The 23,572-nt window shown below is 41.7% G+C and overlaps 1 protein-coding gene across 1 annotated transcript in view; it reads left to right on the forward strand.

Moving 5' to 3' along the window:
- Positions 1 to 2,683: 2,683 nt before the first annotated feature.
- Positions 2,684 to 23,572, forward strand: part of LOC133364591 (sodium/hydrogen exchanger 9B2-like) — a 42,965-nt gene continuing 22,076 nt past the window's right edge. Inside the window, exons 1-7 of the mRNA XM_061585525.1 lie at positions 2,684 to 3,036; positions 7,797 to 7,896; positions 11,124 to 11,286; positions 14,850 to 15,020; positions 17,670 to 17,812; positions 21,107 to 21,234; positions 21,670 to 21,845. Coding sequence (XP_061441509.1) covers positions 7,807 to 7,896; positions 11,124 to 11,286; positions 14,850 to 15,020; positions 17,670 to 17,812; positions 21,107 to 21,234; positions 21,670 to 21,845 — 871 coding nt within the window. The 5' untranslated portion in view covers positions 2,684 to 3,036; positions 7,797 to 7,806. The remainder of the gene's footprint in view (positions 3,037 to 7,796; positions 7,897 to 11,123; positions 11,287 to 14,849; positions 15,021 to 17,669; positions 17,813 to 21,106; positions 21,235 to 21,669; positions 21,846 to 23,572) is intronic.

The raw sequence follows: 23,572 nt of genomic DNA on the forward strand, positions 1-23,572 counted from the left end.
CCAGGAGAGCGTGGAGAAGGAGGGAGGTGGAGTTCGGATTAGTATTAGATAAAACCATATGCTTATGTGCCTTATGAAGAAATCTTGTTATCTTTGTTATCTTTAATAAATACTTAATTTGGTTTACCAAAGGCCTGATCCTTGGCTGGGGTTTCACAGACCAGAAGGGAGGGTAAGGTAATGACCAAAGCTGAAGGGAAACTGTAACAAATGGTGGCAGCGGTGAAGAGAATAACAATACAAGTATTCAGAGTCTCTGGGAATACTGGTATTAGGACGTGACTGGTGGTTGCCTAGCAGGGGGATCTGTTGAGATCTGTGCTAGAGCGGGGAGAGAAACCATAAAAAAGGACAGTCCGGACTGGTGGAGTCCCTGGTGGTGCCTAGTGACAGGCAGTAGCCACGAGCAGGTAGGAACCTGACAGGGAGAGCCAGGGAAGGGCGTCACAAGGACACTGTGGATGTGTATGCCTCAGTGTGTGTGTAATATGCCTATGCATTGTTTTGTTTTTCATGAATTTAACTAACTGGAACAAGATTTCCTCCATATTCTTAAGTTAGCAAAACAAATTTTATACAAAGTGGGCACAAGAAAATGCACAGTGCAAACTTTTCCACACAAGCCAATAACTATGCCGGCTTATCCTGCTGGGAGAAGGTTTGAGCTAAGAGGTGTGGGTAGGTGTGTGAGGGAGGGAGGTAAAGAAATAAAAGACGCATTAATGAAAATGGAGAGCATTTTTTAATAAGTTAAAAACCTCAATCTAAACATCTAAGTAAAAACCATTCCAAAGTTTTGTATAATTGGCACCAGACTCCTTTAAAATAAAAATAAATCTCAGCAGATTATGTATGTTGACAATGTGCCGCACCAAAAGCAGACAATTTTCAGATGTCGGAAGCAAATGCAAACGGTTTTGGAAGAAGACTTGAAATTATTGAGAGAATTACAATGTGTGAGTTACCATTAACACCATTAAGGTTGCTACTAGGGCATGTTGAGGATTTAGGGCCTATAAGGAAACTAGGTGTCATTACTGCAGAAGTGGCTTACAAATGGAAGACAACACAAGGCCCAAAGATAAAAGAGCAGCTGAATAAGGGTTGGGATGCATTAGCCCTCTTCAAGGGTTCAGCCTGGACATGAGGGCAAACACTGTGTAGATGACGGGGAGGGGGGAATGCCACCCCCAACCCCACCATGCTCGTCTTGCTTGTGGTCTTCCATAAGCATCTAGGTGGCCACTGTGCAAACAGGATAATGGATGAGTTTGGCCTTTCAACTGAGCAGGGCAATTCCCATCATCCCTGACAATGGACCAAGCTGGTTGAGGCTGATGGGAGTCTGTGATGCGTCCTTCCCTGGCTCTCCCTGTCAGGTTCCTACCTGCTCATGGTTACTGCCTGTCTCTAGGCACCACCAGGGACTCCACCAGTCCGGACCGCACTCTCTTATGGTTTACCTATCCGCTCTAGCACAGATCTCAACAGATCCCCCTGCTAGGCAACCACCAGTAACGTCCCAATACTAGTATTCCCAGAGACTCTGAATACTGGTATTGTTACTCTCTTCACCGCTGCCACCATTTGTTACAGTTCCCTTTCAGCCTTGGTCATTACCTTACCCTCCCTTCTGGTCTGTGAAACTCCAGCCAAGGATCAGGCCTTTGGTAAACCAAATTAAGTATTTATTAAAGATAACAAAGCTAACAAGATTAACAAGATTTCTTCTTAAGGCACATAAGCATATGGTTTTACTCAATACTAATCCGAACTCCACCCCCCTCCTTCTTCACTCTTTCCTGGCAAACAACTCTCTCAAACCCCACCAAGCAATCCACTCTTTCTCTTCTCCCCCAGATTCCACAATTCACCACCTCACATTCACCCAGATTTACCTGTCATCCTTTCATTTATACTGTCAGCCATTTTAAACATTCAGCCAATCATCAAGCATTCTATTGCCCATTCACTCCCCCTCTTTCACTCCACTTACCATGTATCTTCTAAAACAACAACACTTACCATATATACATTAATATAGGAACATCACAGAGTCCAACAACGTCTGGAGGACACCAGGTTGACTACCTGCTTCTGTCACCAGGCAGCACACCTGGAGCCTCCACCACATTGTCCTACACACTTTTGCCCTCCCGTGTGGAAGCCAAACTCCTGAAGAGGGGATACTGTGTATACCCTAAACTCACACTTCTAGTACAATTTCCAGAAGGATGAGAAAAGCTGGCTAATACAAGAATTTTTTTTCATTTGTTGAATATCGGATTACATGTTTTCATAGTAAATAATATTCTACGTTTTAAAGTTCTTGATGCAATTTGGTTATTAATGATGGGTGAGTTATTTTACATACGATGTACAAAATATGTAAATAATGATGGAATAAATAACTTTAAAACTGAAAAATTAAAGAAGAAAGCAAGTATAACGCATTGCTACTGAAAAGTAGCTGCCTCTCATTTCAGCGCCCCTGTGTAGGTACAGCAAGCAGCTCCCGTGAAGCGGAGAAAAGTAGGCCGTGTTCTCGCCTGCTTGTGGTTCCCTGAGAAACTCCTCTCATAACAAACCAAACTGAAATCCCGCCTTCCTCTCCTCACAAACTGCTAAGCGAAATGTCCTTCCACCTACGTCCTTACTGCTGCTTCGCGCCTTCCATAGTTCGTCGCTCGCTCGCTCTCCTGCCTACCGGCGCTCTTTTTCCAGGCGCTCCCTCCCATGCCGAAGGTCGAGAGGGACCGTTATTCGCACCGCCGTGGCCTCGGCTTGACAAAGGAGGACAGGGCAAGGAACCGGAGAGAAACGGGCGCCTCCGAGCCGGCTGTCTGTGATCTGCTGCTGAAACCAGTCGGAGAGAGAGACTTGTCAGCGTCGCTCCGTAGGGTAGCGGACTCCTGCCTGAGCATGTAAACCAGCCTCAGCCGCCCGCTTGCAAACTTGTCGGTTCATCCAAGCCCTCCGTTTCCTCTTAACCTCGGCAGGGGACCAGCCGCTTCTGCGGTGGCTTTCCGATGTTAGGTAGGGTTTGTTGGACTAGGACCTGGGACATCAGGGTTCAAATCCCCACTTGGCCGTGAATATGACCTTGGGCCTGTCACTACCTCTCAGGCGAACCTACCTCACAGGGTTGTTGTGGGTCTAAAATGGGGAGGGACGAGAACCATCTACGCCGCTTTGAGCGCCTGGGAGGAAAGACCGAGTATAAATGCAATAATCATATGCACGCTTACATTGATGCACTGTTGAACTGACTCACTATAGCGCAGTCCCACTTCTTGAGATGGAAAACGTGTTGGTGCTTGGTCCGATTAATGGTTACTTAAGAGTAACTCCAATGAGTTCACTGGGGATTACTCTCATGTAAGTGCCGAGAGGACTGAGCACTATAGCCCAATCCTAAACAAGGTTACTTGGAAGTAGGTCCCACTGAAGTTAGGAGGATTTGCTCACAGGTAAATGGGCATCAGCATCCTATCTAACTGCAATCCTGAACATGCTTTTCAGAAGTCAGGCCCCTAATCTCAGGGGTTTACACCCAAGTAAATGGATAGGATTGAGGACTGTAGTAAATCAACAGGACTGATAGATAAACATGTTTAGGATTGCACTGTTTGGTTGCACTCTTGTGAATGTTTACTTGGGAGTAAGTTCCCTTAAGCTCCCACATAAGCATGGATAGGACTGAGGTCTGTAGCCCAATCCTTAACCTCTCTCCTTGGAAGTAAGCTTCACTGAATTCATTGGGATTTACTCCTAAGTAAATGCACCTATAGAAATGCAGCCATATAATGCAAGCTTAAACATGTTTACTCAGAAGTAATAGCACAATCCTAACCATGTCTACTCAGAAGTAAACCCTACTGAATTCAATAGGGCCTACTCCCATCTAGGTAAGCAAGATTAGGATTGCAGATTAGTCACCATGAGTTCAGTGAATTTACACTCTAGTAAGTATGTTTAAATTGCAGCAGCCTTAGTGTCAGTAAGCACTAGGGTTGCTAGGTTCCTGGCCTGAGACTGATCCTGTATCTTTAGGAGTAGAGAAAGTCAGCCAAGTGCAGGTGTTCTTGCAACACTAATGGGAAAAACCACAAGGTGGAATTCTTCCTTCCCTGCACAACTTTTAAAGATACAGAAGACTTCTGTATCTTTAAAAGTTGTGCAGGGGGAAGGGAGAATTCCACCTTGTGGTTTTTCCCATTACAGTGTTGCAAGAACACCTGCACTTGGCTGACTTTCTCTACTCCTAAAGATACAGGATCAGTCTCAGGCCAAGAACATGGCAACCCTAGTAAGTGCATGTTTGGGGGCTAATCTTGGCAGATTGCAGCATTTGGGGCTTTTTAGAGAAAAGGCGATTAAGAGGTGACGACTACTGTATAAAATTATGCATGGCATGAAGAAAGTGGATAGAGGAAAGTTTTTCTCTGTCTCTGATAACATTAGAACTCGTGGACATCCAATGAAGCTGAATATTGAAAGGTTCAGAACAGACAAAATAAAGTACTTCTTCACACAGAGCATAGTTAAACTACAGTGATGGCTGCCAACTTGGATGGCTTTAAAAGAGGATTATACAAATAGATGGAGGATATGGCTATCAATGGCTACTAGCCACGATGGCAATTCACTGCCTCCACAGCACGGAGGCAGCCTGCTTCTGAATACCAGTTGCCAAAAACTGCAGGTGGGGAGAGTGCTGTTGCACTCAGATCCTGCTTGCAGGCTTCCCATGGGCATCTAGTTGGCCACTGTGAAAACAGGATGCTGGACTAGATGGGTTATTGGCCTGAATTCTATGGAATTCAAATTGTAATACAATAAAATACAGTACATAAGAAATGAAAGAAGCAAAGAATACAATTAAAATCGTACAGCATCTAGCACAGCTCATTGCAATTCCTACAACAGGCAGACAAATTATGAAGTGGTTCGCCAAGACCTTCAGCAATTTTCAAATGGTCTGTGGGGATAAAAGTTTGGAAACTAGTGTCCTAGAGTCACACACCCTAAGCTTATCACGTATGCTGAGTTCTACCTATAAGCCTTGAGACCTAAATGGAACCTCCACATTCAGAGAAAATATGCCTCTTGCTATCAGCTGCTGGGGATAAACAGAGGAAGATTATTGCCTTTATGCTGCACTGTAAACTTCCCAGCAACATTTTGTGGGCCTCTCTTGGAAGCAAAGTGCTGGCCTGGATGGGAACAAGTAACTTGTTTAGGCTGTCTGAATACACACAAAAGTAAGGTCTGAGCCCCAAATACCAAATTGCTTTTTGGACTCTATATATGATGTCACAATGTCAATTTTTCAAGAAATGAGCTGCTGAGGCTGAGAGGCAAGTGATTTGATCAAGGTTAGAACAAAAAACAAATGGGATCTGAGCTCCAAACATCAAGCCAACAAATTTTCGCTTTTTCCTTTTAGATCCCTTCAAATCAATTCCCAAACCAAAATTACTTTAACGAATAAAATAATATTTGTTTTGCACAAATGAGAAGGAAAGAAGATCTTGGCTCAGACACAGTTCAAGCAAACTAAGTTGAAGAGCATCTTCAAAAATTCATTTTGTAGGGGAAAACCCCAAGAAATATATGCACAGTGTTAACATAAGATGCTAATTTTAATGTAAGATGCTAATACATCTACTGAATCAAATTTAAGACATGTTCCAAGAGACAACCTCATAATTACTATTTAATGCTATTTAACTTCATGTTTAAAGACACACTATCAAATGTGCACACAAAGTGTATGTTGGTTTTAATAATGGGAAAGGTTTTACAGTACCAAATTCTCCTACATAAACCATTATTGTTGTCATTCTTTTATTTACAGATTTCATGTAGCAAACATTTTTCAATGTAACTGCATCCTTAAAGGATTTATTTATTTAGAAGATTTATACTCAACTGAATATTCAACTGAATGATTCTCAAGGCAGTTTACAACACTGTAATAATCCAAAAATACCCCAAACACACACACACAACATAATGGAGCCAAGTATTCTTTCTGGTAGGCAGGGGGAAGCAAAGTTCTCTACAGCTGCTCTTTCTGACAGGAGGCAAGGGGGGCAACTTCCCAGTGGCTTGTGGCCCCCTGGCCAAAGGCAGTGGCAAGCATGTGCTTTCATTTTCCTTTGTAAAACGTATGTGCATATCTGTATAAAGAGGAGTTGGGTGTACCTTTTCCACTGTGGGGCAGCTTTGCCTCTGAATCCAGTACTGATTGCCATTTTCTCTTTGCCTCTTCCATCATGCTACGGTGGGCTGTTATAAGGTGCCTTTTTATTTTTTCAAGTGCCTTGCAAATTTATCCAGTTAAATGTTTCTAGAGCATCTTTTTAAAAGAAAAAAAACTTCAGTTTTAAAAGTTGAAAAATTACTCTGAGGCATTAGAAAGTGGCTTCATTTATTAATTTTGTTTAACAAAATGTATATACCATTTGATTGTTTAAAAAACCCTATAAGCAGTTAACATGATGTCACATGGACCAGCCAATCAGCATTGGGCATGGGTGGATTCTGCTGGAAACTTTCAGAGCTAGATTGCATGTCAAACAAACCCGTGAGTGTCATTTTACACAGTAACCTGACCAATAACCTGGCTAATAATGTATGAATGCACTGTAAGGTTCACAGTATATCCTCCTTGTTTATAGTTCTGCCAGATACTCCTTTTGGCAAGAAATGCAGTTGGAGCCTGTGTAACATTTTTTTAAAAAAACCTTTTAAACGGGGGGGGGGGCTTTTTATGTCAACCCAATTTGAGGCAGCAGTCTGTAGTGAGACGTCAGATAATTATGTTCACTGAAAACTAATACCCCAGCATGCCTGTGATTGGTTTTATCACATTATGACACTTATTGCACCACAGGTATATGGGGGACCTCTACCAAAAATGGATTACTATTGTATGCTGTTCAACCTAGGCTATAAAAACAAAAGTCAATCAAATAATCTGCTTTCCCCTTAATCAAAAATGCTGAGGCAGAGGCAGGAAACAATTATACTGGAGCCAATGGTACACTATCCCATGCAGATTATGTCTCCAGATCATGGAAGGAATGTTTTTACATTTTATGCTAGAGGCTAGCATTTGCCTGGAATCCATAAGTGACCAGGATTTCAGTGCAGATGAGCAAGCAGGCCCCCAGAAGAGGGACAAATCACTACTGGTAACTGCAAGAGAGGGAAGGAGTGATCAGTACCTCTTCTGCTAGCCTACTTGGTAGAAGTCAATTTGTTTTACTTGCCACTAGTCTCAAAGACTACTAACCCGTGTTGCTGTGGAGGCTTCCCTCCTCTGCAGCCAGCGTGAAAATGCATGCTACTAATTCCTTACCAGGCCACTGCCAGTAAAAAATAAAAAGTGTGCAGGCTACTAACTTTTATAAGCTTATTTGCAAGGCTATGCTAGACTAATGCACCAGAAAAGTGAAACAAAATCCAAAGATGTTCTTTTACTAAGTATAAACATTCACACAACTTCATACACATAACTTTAAACTCAAGTAGAAGCATGAGGATTACAGTGTAACCTCCCTATTATAACACTGAATGAACTGTTGCACAAACAAAATGGCACTGGTAGTGTTTTTCCTCCCACTCATGGTTTCTTGGATCTTTCGGAAATAACTGTCTGGTTGGGAGAAGTGAGTGTATAAAAGTTAATAGAAAGAAATGTGAATGCTGCTGAAAAACAGGTTTAAAACATATGATACATGGCACCTTAATGTTTGTTAATTAGAATACATTTTTTAAAATCATAGGTTGGTCAGCATGTCAGATGGTGTCGTGGCAGACAGCCAGGATGCAACATTATCGACATATAAGAGAAATAAGGTTAATCCAGTGCAAGAAACAACTCAGGTATTTGTCAAGAAGAACTTTTTTAAATATACTGATAGTTTAGGTATTTGAAAGGAAATAGACACAGGGTGCTGTGGTGCAATTACTTGGAATTGGGTTCCATTGAACTGCCAGGGACTGGCTGTAAAAGTGAAACATTATGCTTCCTTCTGTCTTCCCACATTAAACCACAACAGACAAAATTAGAGAAATGCAATGAGCTTGATTTTAGATTTCTAATTTCAGAAATTGGTTCAGAAAATAATAAATAAGCTGAACTATTTCCTGGTTGGTCTACAGTCACAAGGACTATAAATTCTTTTATTTTTTGTGGCTCTCAAATGCACCCTGAGAACCCCAGGGATTCAGATGCAAGAAAAATGTGGAGTTCCAATTACTAAAAACATAATTGGTTTTAATATTGTTGCGCACCACTCCCAATCTCTGAGCAGCGAGAGATCTCCAGGGGTCTCTGTGCTTACCCAGGGTTGAGTTTCTTTGGAATGAAGGTCAGCGGAGGCTGTGGTGTCTTTATGAAATATGGTTTGTTTACACACATTCTGAGCATAAAATATGCACATACTGAGCATAAGATGGAGGAGTTCAAAGCATCAGCAGTCCAATGGATCTTGCTTTTCCATCAGGTTTATAGGAGGCATCCCAAAGCCATCAAGCAGAGAGAGAACATGTCTCCAGTTTCCAGCCTTTCCTCAGACTAAACTAAAAACAAGCTTCGCTTTGGCCCCAGGAGGGGGGGAGGCTCTCCTGAAAAGTTTCAATAACAATAGGATCTCCCTGGCCCATTCACCAGTTTAATGGGCACGTGACAGATCCATTAGCCCGCTTGGCCACTCTATTAGATTAACAAAGGAGATTCATCTGACCAGCAGAGCAGTTTCCTCAGCTGCAGAGCCTTCTCCAGGTGCAGGGTTCCAAATCAGAAGCTGGAAGGAGACTCATAGAAATCATATATCTCAACCCCCAAACTCTACCGCCTTCCCTGACAAAGGTCTGTCCCAGACCTGCAAACAATCAACAGAATATCAGCTTTTCCTATAAAGAAATAACAGATACAGGTTAATAACACATTGAAATATACACCATCAAAAGCATAGGCATAGTAGAGTCACATGGAAATGCACACAAGTACTTAAATAGTCCATTCCTTTATAGCAAGTTTTCAATCAATTACTGTCTCTTTAGGCTTCTTCTTTCCTGGAGCTCCCAGTCATAGTTCTGCATCCAAACCCTTACCCGGTTCTCATACTTGGCAGTGCCCAAGATAGTGAGTTCCTGAAATGTTTAAGCCAGATTACAGCCTCAGTACTGGAGCTCCTTTGTCCTGCCTTTTGCCACTATAGCACAGCAGCCCTCAAACACACATATTTTACCCTTGCCCCCCCAAACAGTTGCACACACACAAAATCTAACAGGCATAGAACAGCAATGCAAAAACTTATAAGCATAATTTCTAAAATGTCATTAAACAGTTCATAACCCCATAAGCATGCAAAAACACAAATCAAAAACATTTTTAAAGGCAATACTAACACCATCAGGAAGAATTTCTACAGCAAATCAGTATACAGTCCCATAAGTACAAGACCCACCCCCACACCATGCAATTGCCCACATGGCCCTTTGCCTTGGGGCTTCATGGAGTTCCCAATCCAAGCTGATCCCTGCTGCTGCCTGCAGGGTCTTGGGACGCATCTCCAGGAACACAATTGTTTTCTGATCAGCACACAGCAGACTGTAGCCATCTTCCTTCCACTCGCTGCCCTGGAAAATGTCCTTGGCCCAGTCTACTTCATCTCCTGCCCCAAACTGCAAATCAAAGTCCTGCCACAAGTCTTTATCTGGGGGCATCTTCTTTAGTACTAGCTGGCCTAGCCCACCCAGGTTGGCAGAAAGAAATCTTTCTCACTGTTCTTTTCCTTCTTGCACAGCTGGTATACATGGGGTGAAGAAATCCATCAGCAGCTGCTCTTCTCCAGCCCGTAGTTCACCTTTCTGTAAAGCCCTTTCTGCCTCCTGCACAACTTCTTCAACAGCAGGCACACATGGAGTGGAGAAATCTATGAGCAGCCTCTTTTCTCCAGTCTGTACTTCTCTTTCTTCTAAGACTTCTTCATCTTCATTTTCCAGCCTGTCCTCCTTCAGTTCTTGGAGATTTACTTCCAGCTTTCTTGTGTCTTCCCTCCCGGCACGCTCCTGGACAATGAAGGCCTCTTTTTCCTTCTACGCTACTGACTGCACCTCCTCATCGTCCAGGCCCTCCAGCTGCCCATCCACTTTCTGGATCTCTTTAGCCACCCCAGTCTGGGTGCTCTGCAGCTGGGCTCCCAGGTCACTCTCAATCCCTTGTAGCGGCTGATCAGGCAGGGTTCTCACTTCCTCACATGGGGCCTTCCTTTTCTCACCAAAAAGACTTTTCATTCTCTCTGCAAATCGTTGCTAGTCCTCCTGGCGCTCTCATTGCCTTTGCTGCTGGTCCTCCTAATCTTTCCCAATCTGTTCTGCTTGCTGCTGGAATGTCAATGTCATCTGTTCCAGGAGTGCTGCTAATTGTCCCTCCATTTTGACTCAGGCACACCTTAACAATATTGTTTATTTATTTATAACATTATTTCTATACCATCCTCTCATAAAATATCAGGGGGTGCACAATATTAAAAAACCTTTTTTAAAATCTCATCAAAAGAAATGCAGAACAATTATTTTTAATTTAGGCATTAGCCCATCCTCAAACATATTGTTACATTCACCCAAACTTCTCATGCATTGAGAAGTTCTGGGAGCACTGCACTTTAACCTTGTTTGATTTCCTGTGGAAGGAGGTCGCTAGTGGAGTTTTACGGTGCTTTGTAATGTTTGAGTTTATTTATAAATATACAGACTGAGATAGGTGGATGTGGACAGCTTAACCACTCTCAAGAGACAAACAAATCCATTGCCCCACATCAGACTTCCAAAGAGAACCACCCCGGCATCCCTTCATACAGTTAGATTGCAGAGCCCCCCCCCCATTCAGTGCTAGCTTTTGCATCTACCCCTCCAAAAAACCCTGTAATTTCTCTCCTTCCTTTCACAAAAACACATTCAGAACTAGATTACATTGGGGGGGGGAAGGGCTTTGCTCCATTCAGAAAACATATAGAAGATCCAGCTATTGAATCTCCCTAATAAAATCTCAGTAGAAATTAACAGGTTATTGTTGCTGAGAATATTTCTTTGTTTTAATTCAGGAGGCTCATCTTTTGGACTTCAAAGATATCGATGGTAGTGCACAAAAAGAAGAGGCAACTCCACTGAACAACTCTGTACAGGAAGTGCAAAAGTCACCAGGAAAACTGCGACAAATATGTGCTTTCCCTCCACAAGGCATTGTTGCTGAAATTATAACAAATGGTATGCAATTCCAATCATGAAACGCTGATTTATAGGGTTGCCATAAGCTGAAATTGACTTAAAGGCACATTACAACAACAGATACAAAACAAAGGACAAAGGGAAAAGGGAAGATAGCCACCCTTTAGTTTCCTGTTGGCTATATTTATTTTATGGGGTTTTAACCTGTTGTAAAGGTCCAACATTTATATTTAAAGGGTTTTATATCAGCAGATTGGTGATGACTTCCCTTTTGACAGGGATTGAGAACTCTAGAGTGTAGCCAATCCCAGCAGGGCTTGCATTTGGTGCCAAATTTAAAAGGAGTTGAATACAAGACTGCTGGCCAAGGGACAATTAGGAGTGAAATTCACAGCTTTTGATTGATCCTTTGCAGCTGTGTCTTTACCTGCCCCACACCTGACATCATGGGGCAGGTGGGTGTGGTTTGAGGAAAATCTGCTCACGGACTATATTAGGACTAATTTGGTGTGTGGACCACAGGACTCCCATGCTTGATTTAAACATATAGGTTGAAATACAAAAAAAAATCTAAGAAATCTGATATTTAAAGAATGACCTACTTATTCTTAGCTGTGAAATACTTGTGCATTTTTAAAGGGTTTTAATCAATTAGGGTAGGAAAGCAGTTTAAATGTTTGGCCTCTGATATTGCACCGTCCTCCTACACAACTGAAGCATCTGAGAGTTTGTGTGTTTGCAAAATGGGTTTGTTGAAAGTACCCTCATGTCAAATTTGTGTCCCTTGTGAGGTTACACATTAGTGCAATGGTAGACAATACGGTGTCCTCTAGGTGTTGTGGCGTAGCTCCTGTCATCCCTGAGTACTGATGATGCTGGTTGGGGCTGATGGGAATTAATAGCCCAACAACAGGTGAGGTGGGAGGTGCTCTGTGGGAGAACTTTTGCATGCAGAAGTCCCACATTCAGTCCCTGGAATCTCCAGTTAAGGGATCTCGGAGAGCAGGTCTGGGAAAGACCTCTGTCAATCGTAGAGCCACAGGATGGCCATGTATCTTACTTAATAGAGGATAGTCTTCTCTTTGAAGGGCTGCACGGTCTAAGTCTGGTTTAAAGATATAGAACGCTAAGATGGGAAAGCAGGAACCCTGAAGTTGCCCATGAACACTTAGCACCTAGATAGCAGACTGAGTGAATATACAGGACACCTCATCACCATCTTCACCAGTATGATGGGATGTATTTCTATTTACATTACTGTATAGTGATTCTAAATTTGCATCTGTACCTATGAATAAGCATATGAACTTTTTATGCAAACCTCTCTCCTCCTTTTTTGGTGATGTGTAAGTGGCTACCCTAGAGCACTGGGCTAGCTGAACCAATGATCTGACTCAGTAGAAGGCAGTTTCCTATGTTGATTGATGGATGGATTTGACATGAGGGAAACAACCTTCCCTTGAAACCTGAAGTGGTACATTTGGCTGAGAGACTGTACCATGTCAGGGATTGAAATTTTGGTGCAACGTTCAGGGCCAAACTAGTCATGAATACTAAATATGGCACTTGTAGTTGTATTTGTTGTTCTTAAACTGTTAATCGCAGGTATGGGGTGGAGGATTTTAATCAGAACTACAAAGTGGGGGCAGGGCTAACCTTTTGCAGTCCCAACAAAATTCCCACCCCAAATCTGCTCCAAGGGAAGCTACTGTTACTGGCAGATGCAGGGGAGGTATGATTTTATCAGGATTGCAGCTGGGGAGGGAAGGCTTAACAACCTTTCCTGTGCACTGTGTTCCAAATGAAAATCATTCCTGCCCAAGTGTTTGCTTTTGACTGTTGAAGAATAAATGCAACAGCAAGGAACACGCTTTGTGTCTCATCCAGTTTGACCCTCAGACTTGGGTTTTGCAGAGGAAGGGAGTTCCAAAGCTGGAACAGCCAAGGTTGACTTAATTAAAATGAAAAATTAACCATTGCCTGCATGAAATATCAGAATAATTTATTCCATTATATTTTCATCTCCATCAATTACTGGCTATTATTCAGGCATCACTGTGCTGGTCTATGGAACTGTGAATTCTACCCAGTGGCCCAGCTAACAGTAAAATATTGTGTTAATGATCACTTTGAAATGAGTCTCTGATTTGACAGGGGATGTTGACCTTCAACCTCTGATTCATCTCTAGAGGGTGGAAACAAATCACAGGTTTAATTAGGTGCAGGGCTTACTATCCCAGGGTAATTGACAGGGGGCTATAAAGATCCCCAAGAGGTGGATCAGCTTTTCAAATCCCAGAGAATGCTCTGAAGACACATGCGTCATTTTTCAACTGAAGCTAAGCAGGATTGGTTCAATAACCTGGCTGGATAGGAGGCTAAGTGGGAGTAATGTACAAGCTGTTCTGAGCTCTTTGGAGGAAAAATAAAGTGTGATAAATCAAGTGAAATCTTTAGGAGCCTGAACTAAAGCCTTCAAAAATCCATTTAAATTCTTTCTTCAGCCAAAGAGACTAGATTACTAATATCCCTTCCATTTTGTTCCTTCAGCTCTTCGGTTCACTGAGCTTTCATTCTTACCCATTATTGTTTTAATCATCATTGTAAGCTTTTCAGCTAGGCCTTAATGTTCTCACTCATAAGTGAACTCAAAAAAGACTGTAATCTCACTACATTTTTTTGCAGTCTTGACACTGGGTCACAAACAAGCACACATGCAGAGATGCCTTATTCTGTAACGTGTGCAGAATATGATCCAAAGAACTTGATCTGCAGAAAACACAACGATTCATCCCATGGCACTGGATGAAATCTCTAGAGATCCTAGATGAAATGGCCATGTAGGGGAAAGACTGGCTGTTAAAGCAACATTATTGCATGGCTGAAGTTGGTAGCTCTTCTTCCAAGAGCTGAGGAAATTTTATTCTAGAGGTTCCCAGGTTTTCGTGAACTCAGGCACATCCCAGCTTCATTGGTTTTGTTTATTAATCTTGTTTTACTATTGGCAATATTATTTATTGCTTTTAAATTTTGTGGGAATTAATATTTATTACATGGGAAGAAAGGAAAGAAGAATAAGTATGATCGCTCCTTTATGCCAGTGATGTTCTTTGACTTCAGTTTTCTACCACCAGAGTGAGGTTGGGAACGAAATGTTCTAAAACTGTATCTGCAATTTTCAGTGCTAGCATTCTGGTGCGGGAGCCAAGAATATGAAGGGCTACAAAGGCAATTTTAGTTTTGAAAAATCTAACAGTAAGTGGGAGGAGATCTGAAACCTCTCTGAAACCTATTTAGATTCAGCAGAACAATCAGTAAGCAATCACAGTAGTCTGTGGCCCGGATTCCATAGCATGGTTGCATATCAGATGCCATAGCTATTTTGCAAGCAGCCCATTGTTATAGATTGCACAAGAACACACCAGCATTTGGTGAAACATGTAAATAAAGGCCTAAAAACATTAAAAATGGCACTGAAAAGTGCATTGCTAACACAACTTTAGTTTAGTTTCTTCCAATACTCTACAAATCTGTCTTCCTTGTGAAACTGTGTGTTAGTGTTCTGAATGATGCTTAAGTATTTCTCACCTGCTCTTTTCCAGTGATGGCAGCAGCACTGATCTGGGCTGTAGTCTGGTCTGTTATGGGCCAAGACAGTCTTCCTCGGGGGAGTGTCTTTGGAATTTTGTTCCTCTTCTTTTGTTCTGTACTTGGTGGTAAACTTATGGAGCTAATTAAAATACCTGGTTTGCCTCCACTCCCTCGTCTTCTTGGTAAGTAGCACCTTATTAAGTAGCATGCATCATCTTATTATTACATGGACCTGATTTGCTGAGACAACAACAGGTTTGTCCAAAGTCAATTTATACTCCTGGTAATATCTGGAGTATTATTTACATATTATACATTTTTATTTAAAGATGTTTCCTTCAGAGATCAGTGACATGTTTGTGTCCTATAGACAACTGAAATGTTACAAAGGAGTGTTTTTAAGTCTTAAGAATTTCTCTGTGCATCTCTCCTGAACCCTTTTTTAATGAATATGTGTGCCACACTGAAACACTTGAGTTTTAAAAACTTGTTTGTTACTTATTTAACTAGGGGTAGATGCTTTGCACTTGCTCTCATGGCCAATCCATAATTGGGGTTATAATTTGGTTTCTTTTTTGCCAGAGCACAAAAAGTAGCCTTTAGTGCACTCTTAAGAGGAACACTACATGTGATGTTTACTCTGTAGCTGCCCTTGAGTATAAGCTTTTTTTCTCCAGAAAATTACCAGCACTGGAGTCCTAGGTTTTTCCCAAAATAAACATTGCTAGCATGAGGGTAGGGGATTTTATCCACTTTATCCTGATCTAAATGAGTGAGGGTGCCTACATGGGGGCAGGGATTCACTTCACTTCAATTGAAGCTTTGTTTCTATGTAAATTTCAGGTTGATGTGTATGTATGTGTGTGTGTGTGGGGGGATGATATGGATCCAGTGCATGGAAAGGGACAAAGCCATCTGCCCTATAGTCAAGTATTCCAGTCTGAAAAGGGTCCCGCACAGTAGCATATTTTGAGGGGGCAAGTTTGCACCCAAGAGCAAGCTACAAAGTAAATGCCACATCTAGTTTGGCCCTTAGTATTTTCTCCTGTAGCTGAGAAATTGGGACTGGTTTACAAAGCTGATATGAAACAGGTTTGTTCTGCCCACAAGCAAGGTGATCGACTTGTTCCAGGAAACATCACAGTATATCATTAAAGTTCTTATCACTAATTCACTTCCTTTGCAAATGAGTAATGCAGGACTGATGGGATACAGCACAGTGAGATAGTTGAGGCCATATGCATTCTTATATCACCCTATACGTGACCCCATCCAGCCAAACCTAAGTGCAGTTAAATCCCATTGAATACACATGCTTAAGTATCTCTCATTTAAATGGATGGAACTTAAAAATGCTCGATCTTAGCTGGATTGGGTCCCTGGGACAAAAGTCGTACAGCTGTTTTTAAGAAAAGATGCTACTTTAATATGCCTATGCAAGTTTCTGCTTTACATAAATTTAAGCAGTGAGAATTACGTAAGCAGTGAGGAGGAATTTTGTTAGGATTTTTATCTATCTGTCTATCTGTCTGTCTGTGTGTCTATCTAATCTATCTATCTAATTACTTGATTTCTATCCTGCCTTCCTCCCAGCAGCAGCCGAGGGTGGTATGTTGTTGGTCATATACCTGCTTCTTCAACTAAATCTGTATATCAGGGAAGTTTTAATCCCACCTGATGCACAGTAACAGCAACACTAACAACCTTAGGGATCCTTGTGTCTTGTCAAATAGAAAAATGGGAAAAGGAGGAACAGCATCTACCAGACCCAGTTTTTATACCAGAAAAATGGAAGGCTGTTTTTCCTCTCCATGAGAGCACACATCCTTTCCCCATAGAAACTGGTTGAGTTCACTCTGAGGGCCAAAGTACATATCATTTTAAATTTACAAGCAGCCTCAGGAGAGGGCTTAAATTAGGCCAGGGCTGCAGCCCTGCAGAAGGGATTTATTAACCTTTGCCACCTTGGGCTCCTGCTGGGAGGAAGGGCGGGATATAAATCAAACAATTAATTAAATAAATAAATAAACCTTGGCCCACAAAACAGTTTCCCTGATTTAACTCCCCTCTCCAAAGCTGCTATTAGGTGCAGACTGGCAAAAAGTCTTTCACTTCCCTGCGGCTGATACCAGTTTCCAGTGGATCTAAACTGGGATAGTAGAGGGAATATTCAACTCTCCCCAAGTGCTACAGCTCCATTCCAGGTCTCATCCCCCCCCCCAAAAAAAAGGTTGAAAGAACAAATCATGGATCTCCTGCTGTATCACATGTAGTTGAATCCTGAGTCTGATGAGTATATATTTCCAGAACTGTTGACCTACAACAGTCTGAGTTAGAATGAGAGTTGTCATCTTTATGCTTGATAGAGGCTCCAATGCCTTTACCAGCTGCCTGACATGCAGAAATTGAGTCGGTACAGGCTTCCCTAACATCTGTATGGTGGGAAAAGCTTATTCTTTACATTTCTGTGAATTGCTGCCTGCCATGCAGCTGTGAAAAGCACAGATGGGGGGGGGGAGAAGGTGACAGCTATTGTGGGAATGGGGTAGTCTGATTGCTTCACTGCTTGGTTGTGAGAAGTGGGGTGGGGCAGGCATTTTAGATTGGGGGCCCAGCATGGTCAGGAAACAGGGCTTCAATTTTATCCCGGGGTTTGGGAGTTTGAGCACTTTATTCTTCTACTGGCTTGTTGCATTGATTTTACTACAGATTTTAGATGTTAGCACAAGATTCAACACTGCAGCCATCTGACTTTATCCAAAGCTTTACAAATATTGTTTGCCACCTGTAATATAAATAATCAGTGAAATGCCTTTCTCTGTTCCATTTAGGGATGTTGCTTGCTGGGTTTCTCATCAGGAATGTCCCATTCACTAATACCCTAGTCCAGATCAATGTGAAATGGGCAGCTGCCCTGCGAAACATTGCACTGTCAATTATCTTGGCTCTCGCTGGTCTTGGCATTGACCCAAAGGTGGAGTATCAAGTAATCCTTAATAAATGCAAAATCCTGATGAACATTGAGGAGCATTGCACAGAGCTTTCCTGGCAACAACAGAAAAGCAAAAGAATACAGTATCCATAGAAAGATCCTTTATTCTAGAACTGTTTCAACTCCATATAATCACTAGATGATATCCTCAAAATAATCTATCCATCCCACCCCTTTTTAAACATTGGAGACCTTTGCAGAACTTAGAAAATGGGATAGATGCCAAACCCACATCCTTCAGATCCAGACACAGTCCTACTTAAATTTTCCATTTCTAATTAAGAATGAAGAGAGACATAATATTTTCACTGCAGTTGCACTGAATGATTTGGTACATAAATGTATGTTTGATTTGGTATGATTTGGTACAAAATTAATTTTTTTTCTCCTGGAGAGAGCTCTGAAAAGACTGTTCAAGCAAGTTTCTTGTATGGCCAGTATTAGGTGGGGAAAATTCATCTGTGAAAGCTGTCTGTTGGCTAACACTAATCCAATACACTTCTACCCCAATCCCTGTCACTGTTTTTTTTAATGTTTCTGAATTTTCCAAGGTGAAGGATGAGCACATATAACTGAATATGTCGTTACAACTTCTGATCAAAAATGCCCTTGTTTTATGAATTGCTGGTTCATAGTACAGGAGAGTTGATTGATGTTTTGACAGTCAGAGCTAATAATTAGGAGATGGTTTCCTGATAGCTAGAAATCTCTTTGTCTTTTTGAATGAGATATCCATCAGAGTTTGGAGAAAGTGACACCATCCAGCAAAGGGGAGAGTGCAGATTTATGGGGGGGGGAGAGAAAGGGGTTCAGAGTTTGGAAGGAACAGAGGAAGAGCAAGGGCTTGTTCACATGGGAGCATTACTTTGTACTAAATATGCTGTTTTTACCTTCATTTTCTGTTTGCACTGTCTGCAGTGAGTGCTCAATGCTAGCTACAGATATGGTCTTTTCAATTCCCACCAGCAGTCCTTCCTCTATGAAGGATCAATCATGCAGTTTCCTAATGACCACATCCTCTAATTTTACATTTCAACTCCTTCTGGTTGCTAGGGAACCAAGCATGCTCAGTTTATTTTACCAGTTGCAGTAGATTCCTTAAAAGAAACCTGGAGGGAAAACAAAAATGGTGGGCAAAGGAGAGGTGGAGAAACAACACTCCTCCCTCCATTTACAACCCATTAAAGGAGGACCCAAAATTAGTCTAAACATTCTAGAAATATGTACTAACCCAATCTGCTGATTATTTTTTATTTTGAGTTCATACAACTGAAAGTACAAACCTCTGAATAGTATTACACCTTTGAGCACAAGTTAGGGGAAAAGAAAAAAAATAAAGGCACCATTCATGTGCCAAGACTTGGGGCTGCTTGTTGCAGTAAATTGCTGTAGAACACTGTCAGTAGTCTGCCCCCTGCGGCTGTTTGCAGCAACATAAAAAAAGGCCAGCAGAACTGAGGAGAGCAGCCAGAAGTTGCTTGTCAACCCACAGGAAATAAAAATGAAAGGAGGATATAGTGGGCATGGAAATAAAAATGAAAGGAGGATATAGTGGGTATGAAAAAGTAACGACTGACACACTAAGGATGGGGTTCACTGCATGGTTCCAATCTGCTTGCATTCTGATTGTCATTTAATCCTCATGCACCATTTTTTGTTCCCACTTGCTGTTGCACTTGCTGATTCGATCTGATGTGCGCTTTTTTGGGTGATTCGATCTGCGGTTTATTTTTTTTCCGGTGGCCATGTTGTTATCAATGTCAGGAGCCATGGAGATCTCAAAGTATTACAGTGTATGTTAACTGTCTGTATATGTGTTGTTTGTTCATCTATTCTTTACAAAAGAAGGGTGGATCCCAAATGACCCTCTGGGAAGAGAAGAACAGTTCCCCATTTCTGTTGCAACAAGTGCTTTCCGGATTCCAAGGCAAAAGCTCGGAGGTTACCCGATTGAAGCCCAATGCTGTCAGGCTTATGAACGGGTTGCCGTTACCCTTATGGTGATCTAGATTCAAAACTGGTTTCATTGGGAACATTTATGTAAAAAACTAAGGTTCCTAAAATTTGGGGAAGTGAGGGGGCGTGAGAGCAGAGAAAAACGGGTCAAAAGAACAAACCCAGGAGGCTTCGCAGCACAGGTATTTGCAAGTACAATGAAATACAGTTTTAAATTGGCTAAATGAAGCTGCTTTTCCTTGTTAGCAATGCCTGGGGCTTGGCAAGTGATTGATTGACAAGTGAAGGAGGTGACAAGGGCGTGAAACCGTGACTTTTTAATGGAAATGCGCCATTTACGGAGCATTACGAAAATACCTCAGTGTAAAATTCTTGCCGATTTGCAGCCACAGGCACAAAATCCGTGCCAATTACAGCCATGGTCCGCAGCAAGAAATAGATGTTGGTCCGAAAGGATGGCGAACTATCGAATTCAGTGCCAGTGCCAGGTCCAATTTGGTAGATATTCTCCCCCATCCCAATGATACACTCACCTAAAAACATTGAAGCAAAGCATCTGCAACCACTAGTAGAGTGGAGTGGAGACATATTTTTCTCCACTTTTTGTATTATCAGCAGATTGGGTTCGTATGTATTTACAGGAAGAAAACTGCATGATAGCTCCTGTTTGCCAATAACATCATGAGAACGATGCGAATTAAAAGATGTGAGTAGCAGCAAACACAGTAAACTACCATGTAGATAAGCCCCAAGAGGACTGAGAGGACTAGCTATAATTAGCTGAAATTATCACTGTAGGCTGGGAGGCTACCCACATTGCTTTCTGGGGACTTGCTGCTTCATAGGAGTGCTTGTTCACCTCCACATATGCTCTGTTTGTATATTTGTAAATGAAGACATTGGAAATCTTTAATGCTCTCTCACCCAAAGGAAAATAACCTTGATAGCATTTCCTATGGAGCCTGTCCCTGCAGTCCTAAGGGAAGTGGAGAGCATGTAACTATATGTATTGCTTTAAAAAAGTGGTGGGGGGAGACTGACAACCTGCCTAATGCTCAAAGGTGCAGGTAAGACTTACTCCGATCCAGTATATAGTTTTCTGGAATGTGTGTCTGTAATGCACTTTGAACAGCTGGGCTCACACTGCAGGTAAAGAACTTACATGTTCACTCTAAACAGTGGGACCCCTTTCCAATCTCCTTGTATCATACTCTACCATATTATGAAAGTTGAGTACAGCTGAGCAAATCTCAAAAGTTTTTCTTCTACCTGGCAGTAAAAAGTTGGACTACTGATTTGTTAATGTGTTTTGTCTTTCAGGCTCTTAATACATTAAAAGCTGTCTGTTTCAGGCTAAGCTTGGGGCCTTGCATCATTGAAGCGTGCTCAGCAGCTGTCCTGTCTCACTTTATCATGCACCTGCCATGGGAATGGGGGTTTATGTTAGGGTAAGAGATGACTGCTTTCTCTTGTTTACAAACAATATCTTCCTTGCAGCAAGTATATTCTCAGTGAGCAAAATCAAGAGTCCTGCAGATACAGGCCATGTCTGTTAATATATTTTTGGTTCTTTAGTGTTATTAGTAATCAGATGCAATCGCTGGTGCATTCTTTATTTTTCTGCATTCCATTACCAATCTAGACAACAGAGGTGCTTGGAATGTTTCATAGAAGCTCATTTGGCAAATAGAAACACTGAGAATAGAAATGCAGGGAAGACATTTAAATAGCTGTCCCTATGCCACTTGTTTTCCTTTTTACAATCTGGAGTGCATGATTCTGTATATAGGGAGAGGGGAGGGGAGAAATTTCTTTACCCCTTCTTCTATAAAGTTTACACCAAAGGAAATGATGCACTATTTACTTACTTTGTGTCTCTTCAGATTTGTTCTAGGTGCCGTGTCTCCTGCTATTGTCGTCCTGTCAATGCTGATGTTGCAGTCCAAAGGATATGGTGTTGACAAAGGCATCCCAACATTGCTAATAGCTGCTGGCAGCCTGGATGATGTTGTGGCAATCACAGGCTTCAACACTTTCTTAGGCATGGCCTTTTCCACAGGTACTGGAGGTGTCCATAAAACTGAAGAGCCTCTCCATGGACCTAGCCGAAAAATGCCAGAAGCAAGCATGGGAAGAGCTGAAAGGATGAGTCTAATACTGTTTCCTTAGAGGGATGGGAGGAGACTGAGTTTCTTCATGAAGGATTCATTCTGATAGGACCTGTTTCTTCTCAAAAGAACAGCTAGGGATGGGGAACAAATTCAGTTCATTTCCCATTTAAAGTCTAACCCAAATTGTAATCGGTACACAAACTGAAACTCAGCCATCCTTCGAAATTCACACTTCTCTGAATTTTGCAATATAGTTCTCCAGCCATGTGTGCAGAAATAAGCAAGGGTAATATAAATGCATATATTAGTGAAAACAACATAGAGAAATGCAGTCAGTGGTGGCCTACATAAGGAAAAATACTTTTAAAATTAGCCATAAATGACACAACATTACAGTACAACTATCACACATAATGGCTAGCATAACACCAACACGTTGGCATGGATGTGGTGCTAGAGGTACATATAGCCACCTTTGGAGGAAGTGTTCAAGGAAATCTGTAATATTCAGGAATCTTTACAATGTACTCCACAATTTTTTTATTGTCTATTTTTGAACAGAAAAACCTAATAAATAAATCCAAGAACCTTGTAATATTTTTACTGGCTGATGCGAGACAGACTATTGCCCAAAGATGGAAAACACTACATAGTCTGAACGTTGAAATTTGATATAGTAATGCGTGGAATATTACCATCAAAAAATCGCTCATAACTTGCAGTCTCTACAGAGAATTAAATGTTTGGCCATTTTTCATTTTACATGGTAGAACTTTATTGTATGCATACAGCGTGAACCTTCCCCAACACAAGTCTGCAGCGTCCCTAGAAATTTGGGATGCATGAATAAAATGCAATATAGATTACTTCTGTTTATGTACCCAAGGGACAAAATGTGTATACATATAATTGGTTGTTGTCCTTTCCTCCTTATTTTGTTTTGGGTTGTTTTGTTTGGTATTTGTTGCTTTTGTTCTTTTTGTATATACATAAAAAACAAATATTTGGTTTATCCTCTAGGATGCACACCTTAACATGGTGAGGGGGTCTGAGAGTGTTGAAGAAGCTGAGAGCAATACTGTCAGGAGTCTAGACCAAGAGGCTAGATTCCTAGCAGGGTCACCCAAGGCAGAATGGTCAAAGCTGAGACACCAGACTAAGATGCATTCAAATTCAGAGGAAGGCAATGGTAAACCACCTCTGAATATCTCTTACCACAAAAACCGTATGAACAGAGCATCCAAAATGCAACACAAGATAGTGCTGCAAGATGAGACGCACACACCCCAGGTCAGATGGCACTCACTGAGCTACTGGGGAAGAACAACGAACAAGTACAAGTAGTGCTGTGACTAATGATGCCACTGGGTCAAAGCTGAAAGCAAGCCCAGAGGCTGATGCGCACAGATGCGAAAGGAGAATCCGGAGTTGTACGACGTACACAATAGTAACATGGAATGTGAAAAGCACGAACCAGGGAAAGTTAGAAATTGTCAAGCAAGAAATGGAAAGCATCAACATTACAATACTTGGCGTGAGTGAATTAAAATGGACGGGAATGGGACATTTTCAATCGGGCAACTACAAAATATATTATGCAGGAAATGAGAAATGAAGAAGAAACGGGGTTGCTTTAATAGTGAGACGTGATGTAGCAAAAGCAATTAGGAGCTAC

The sequence above is a fragment of the Rhineura floridana genome, chromosome 9 (genome assembly GCF_030035675.1).
Source record: "Rhineura floridana isolate rRhiFlo1 chromosome 9, rRhiFlo1.hap2, whole genome shotgun sequence".
NCBI classification, from domain to species: domain Eukaryota; kingdom Metazoa; phylum Chordata; class Lepidosauria; order Squamata; family Rhineuridae; genus Rhineura; species Rhineura floridana.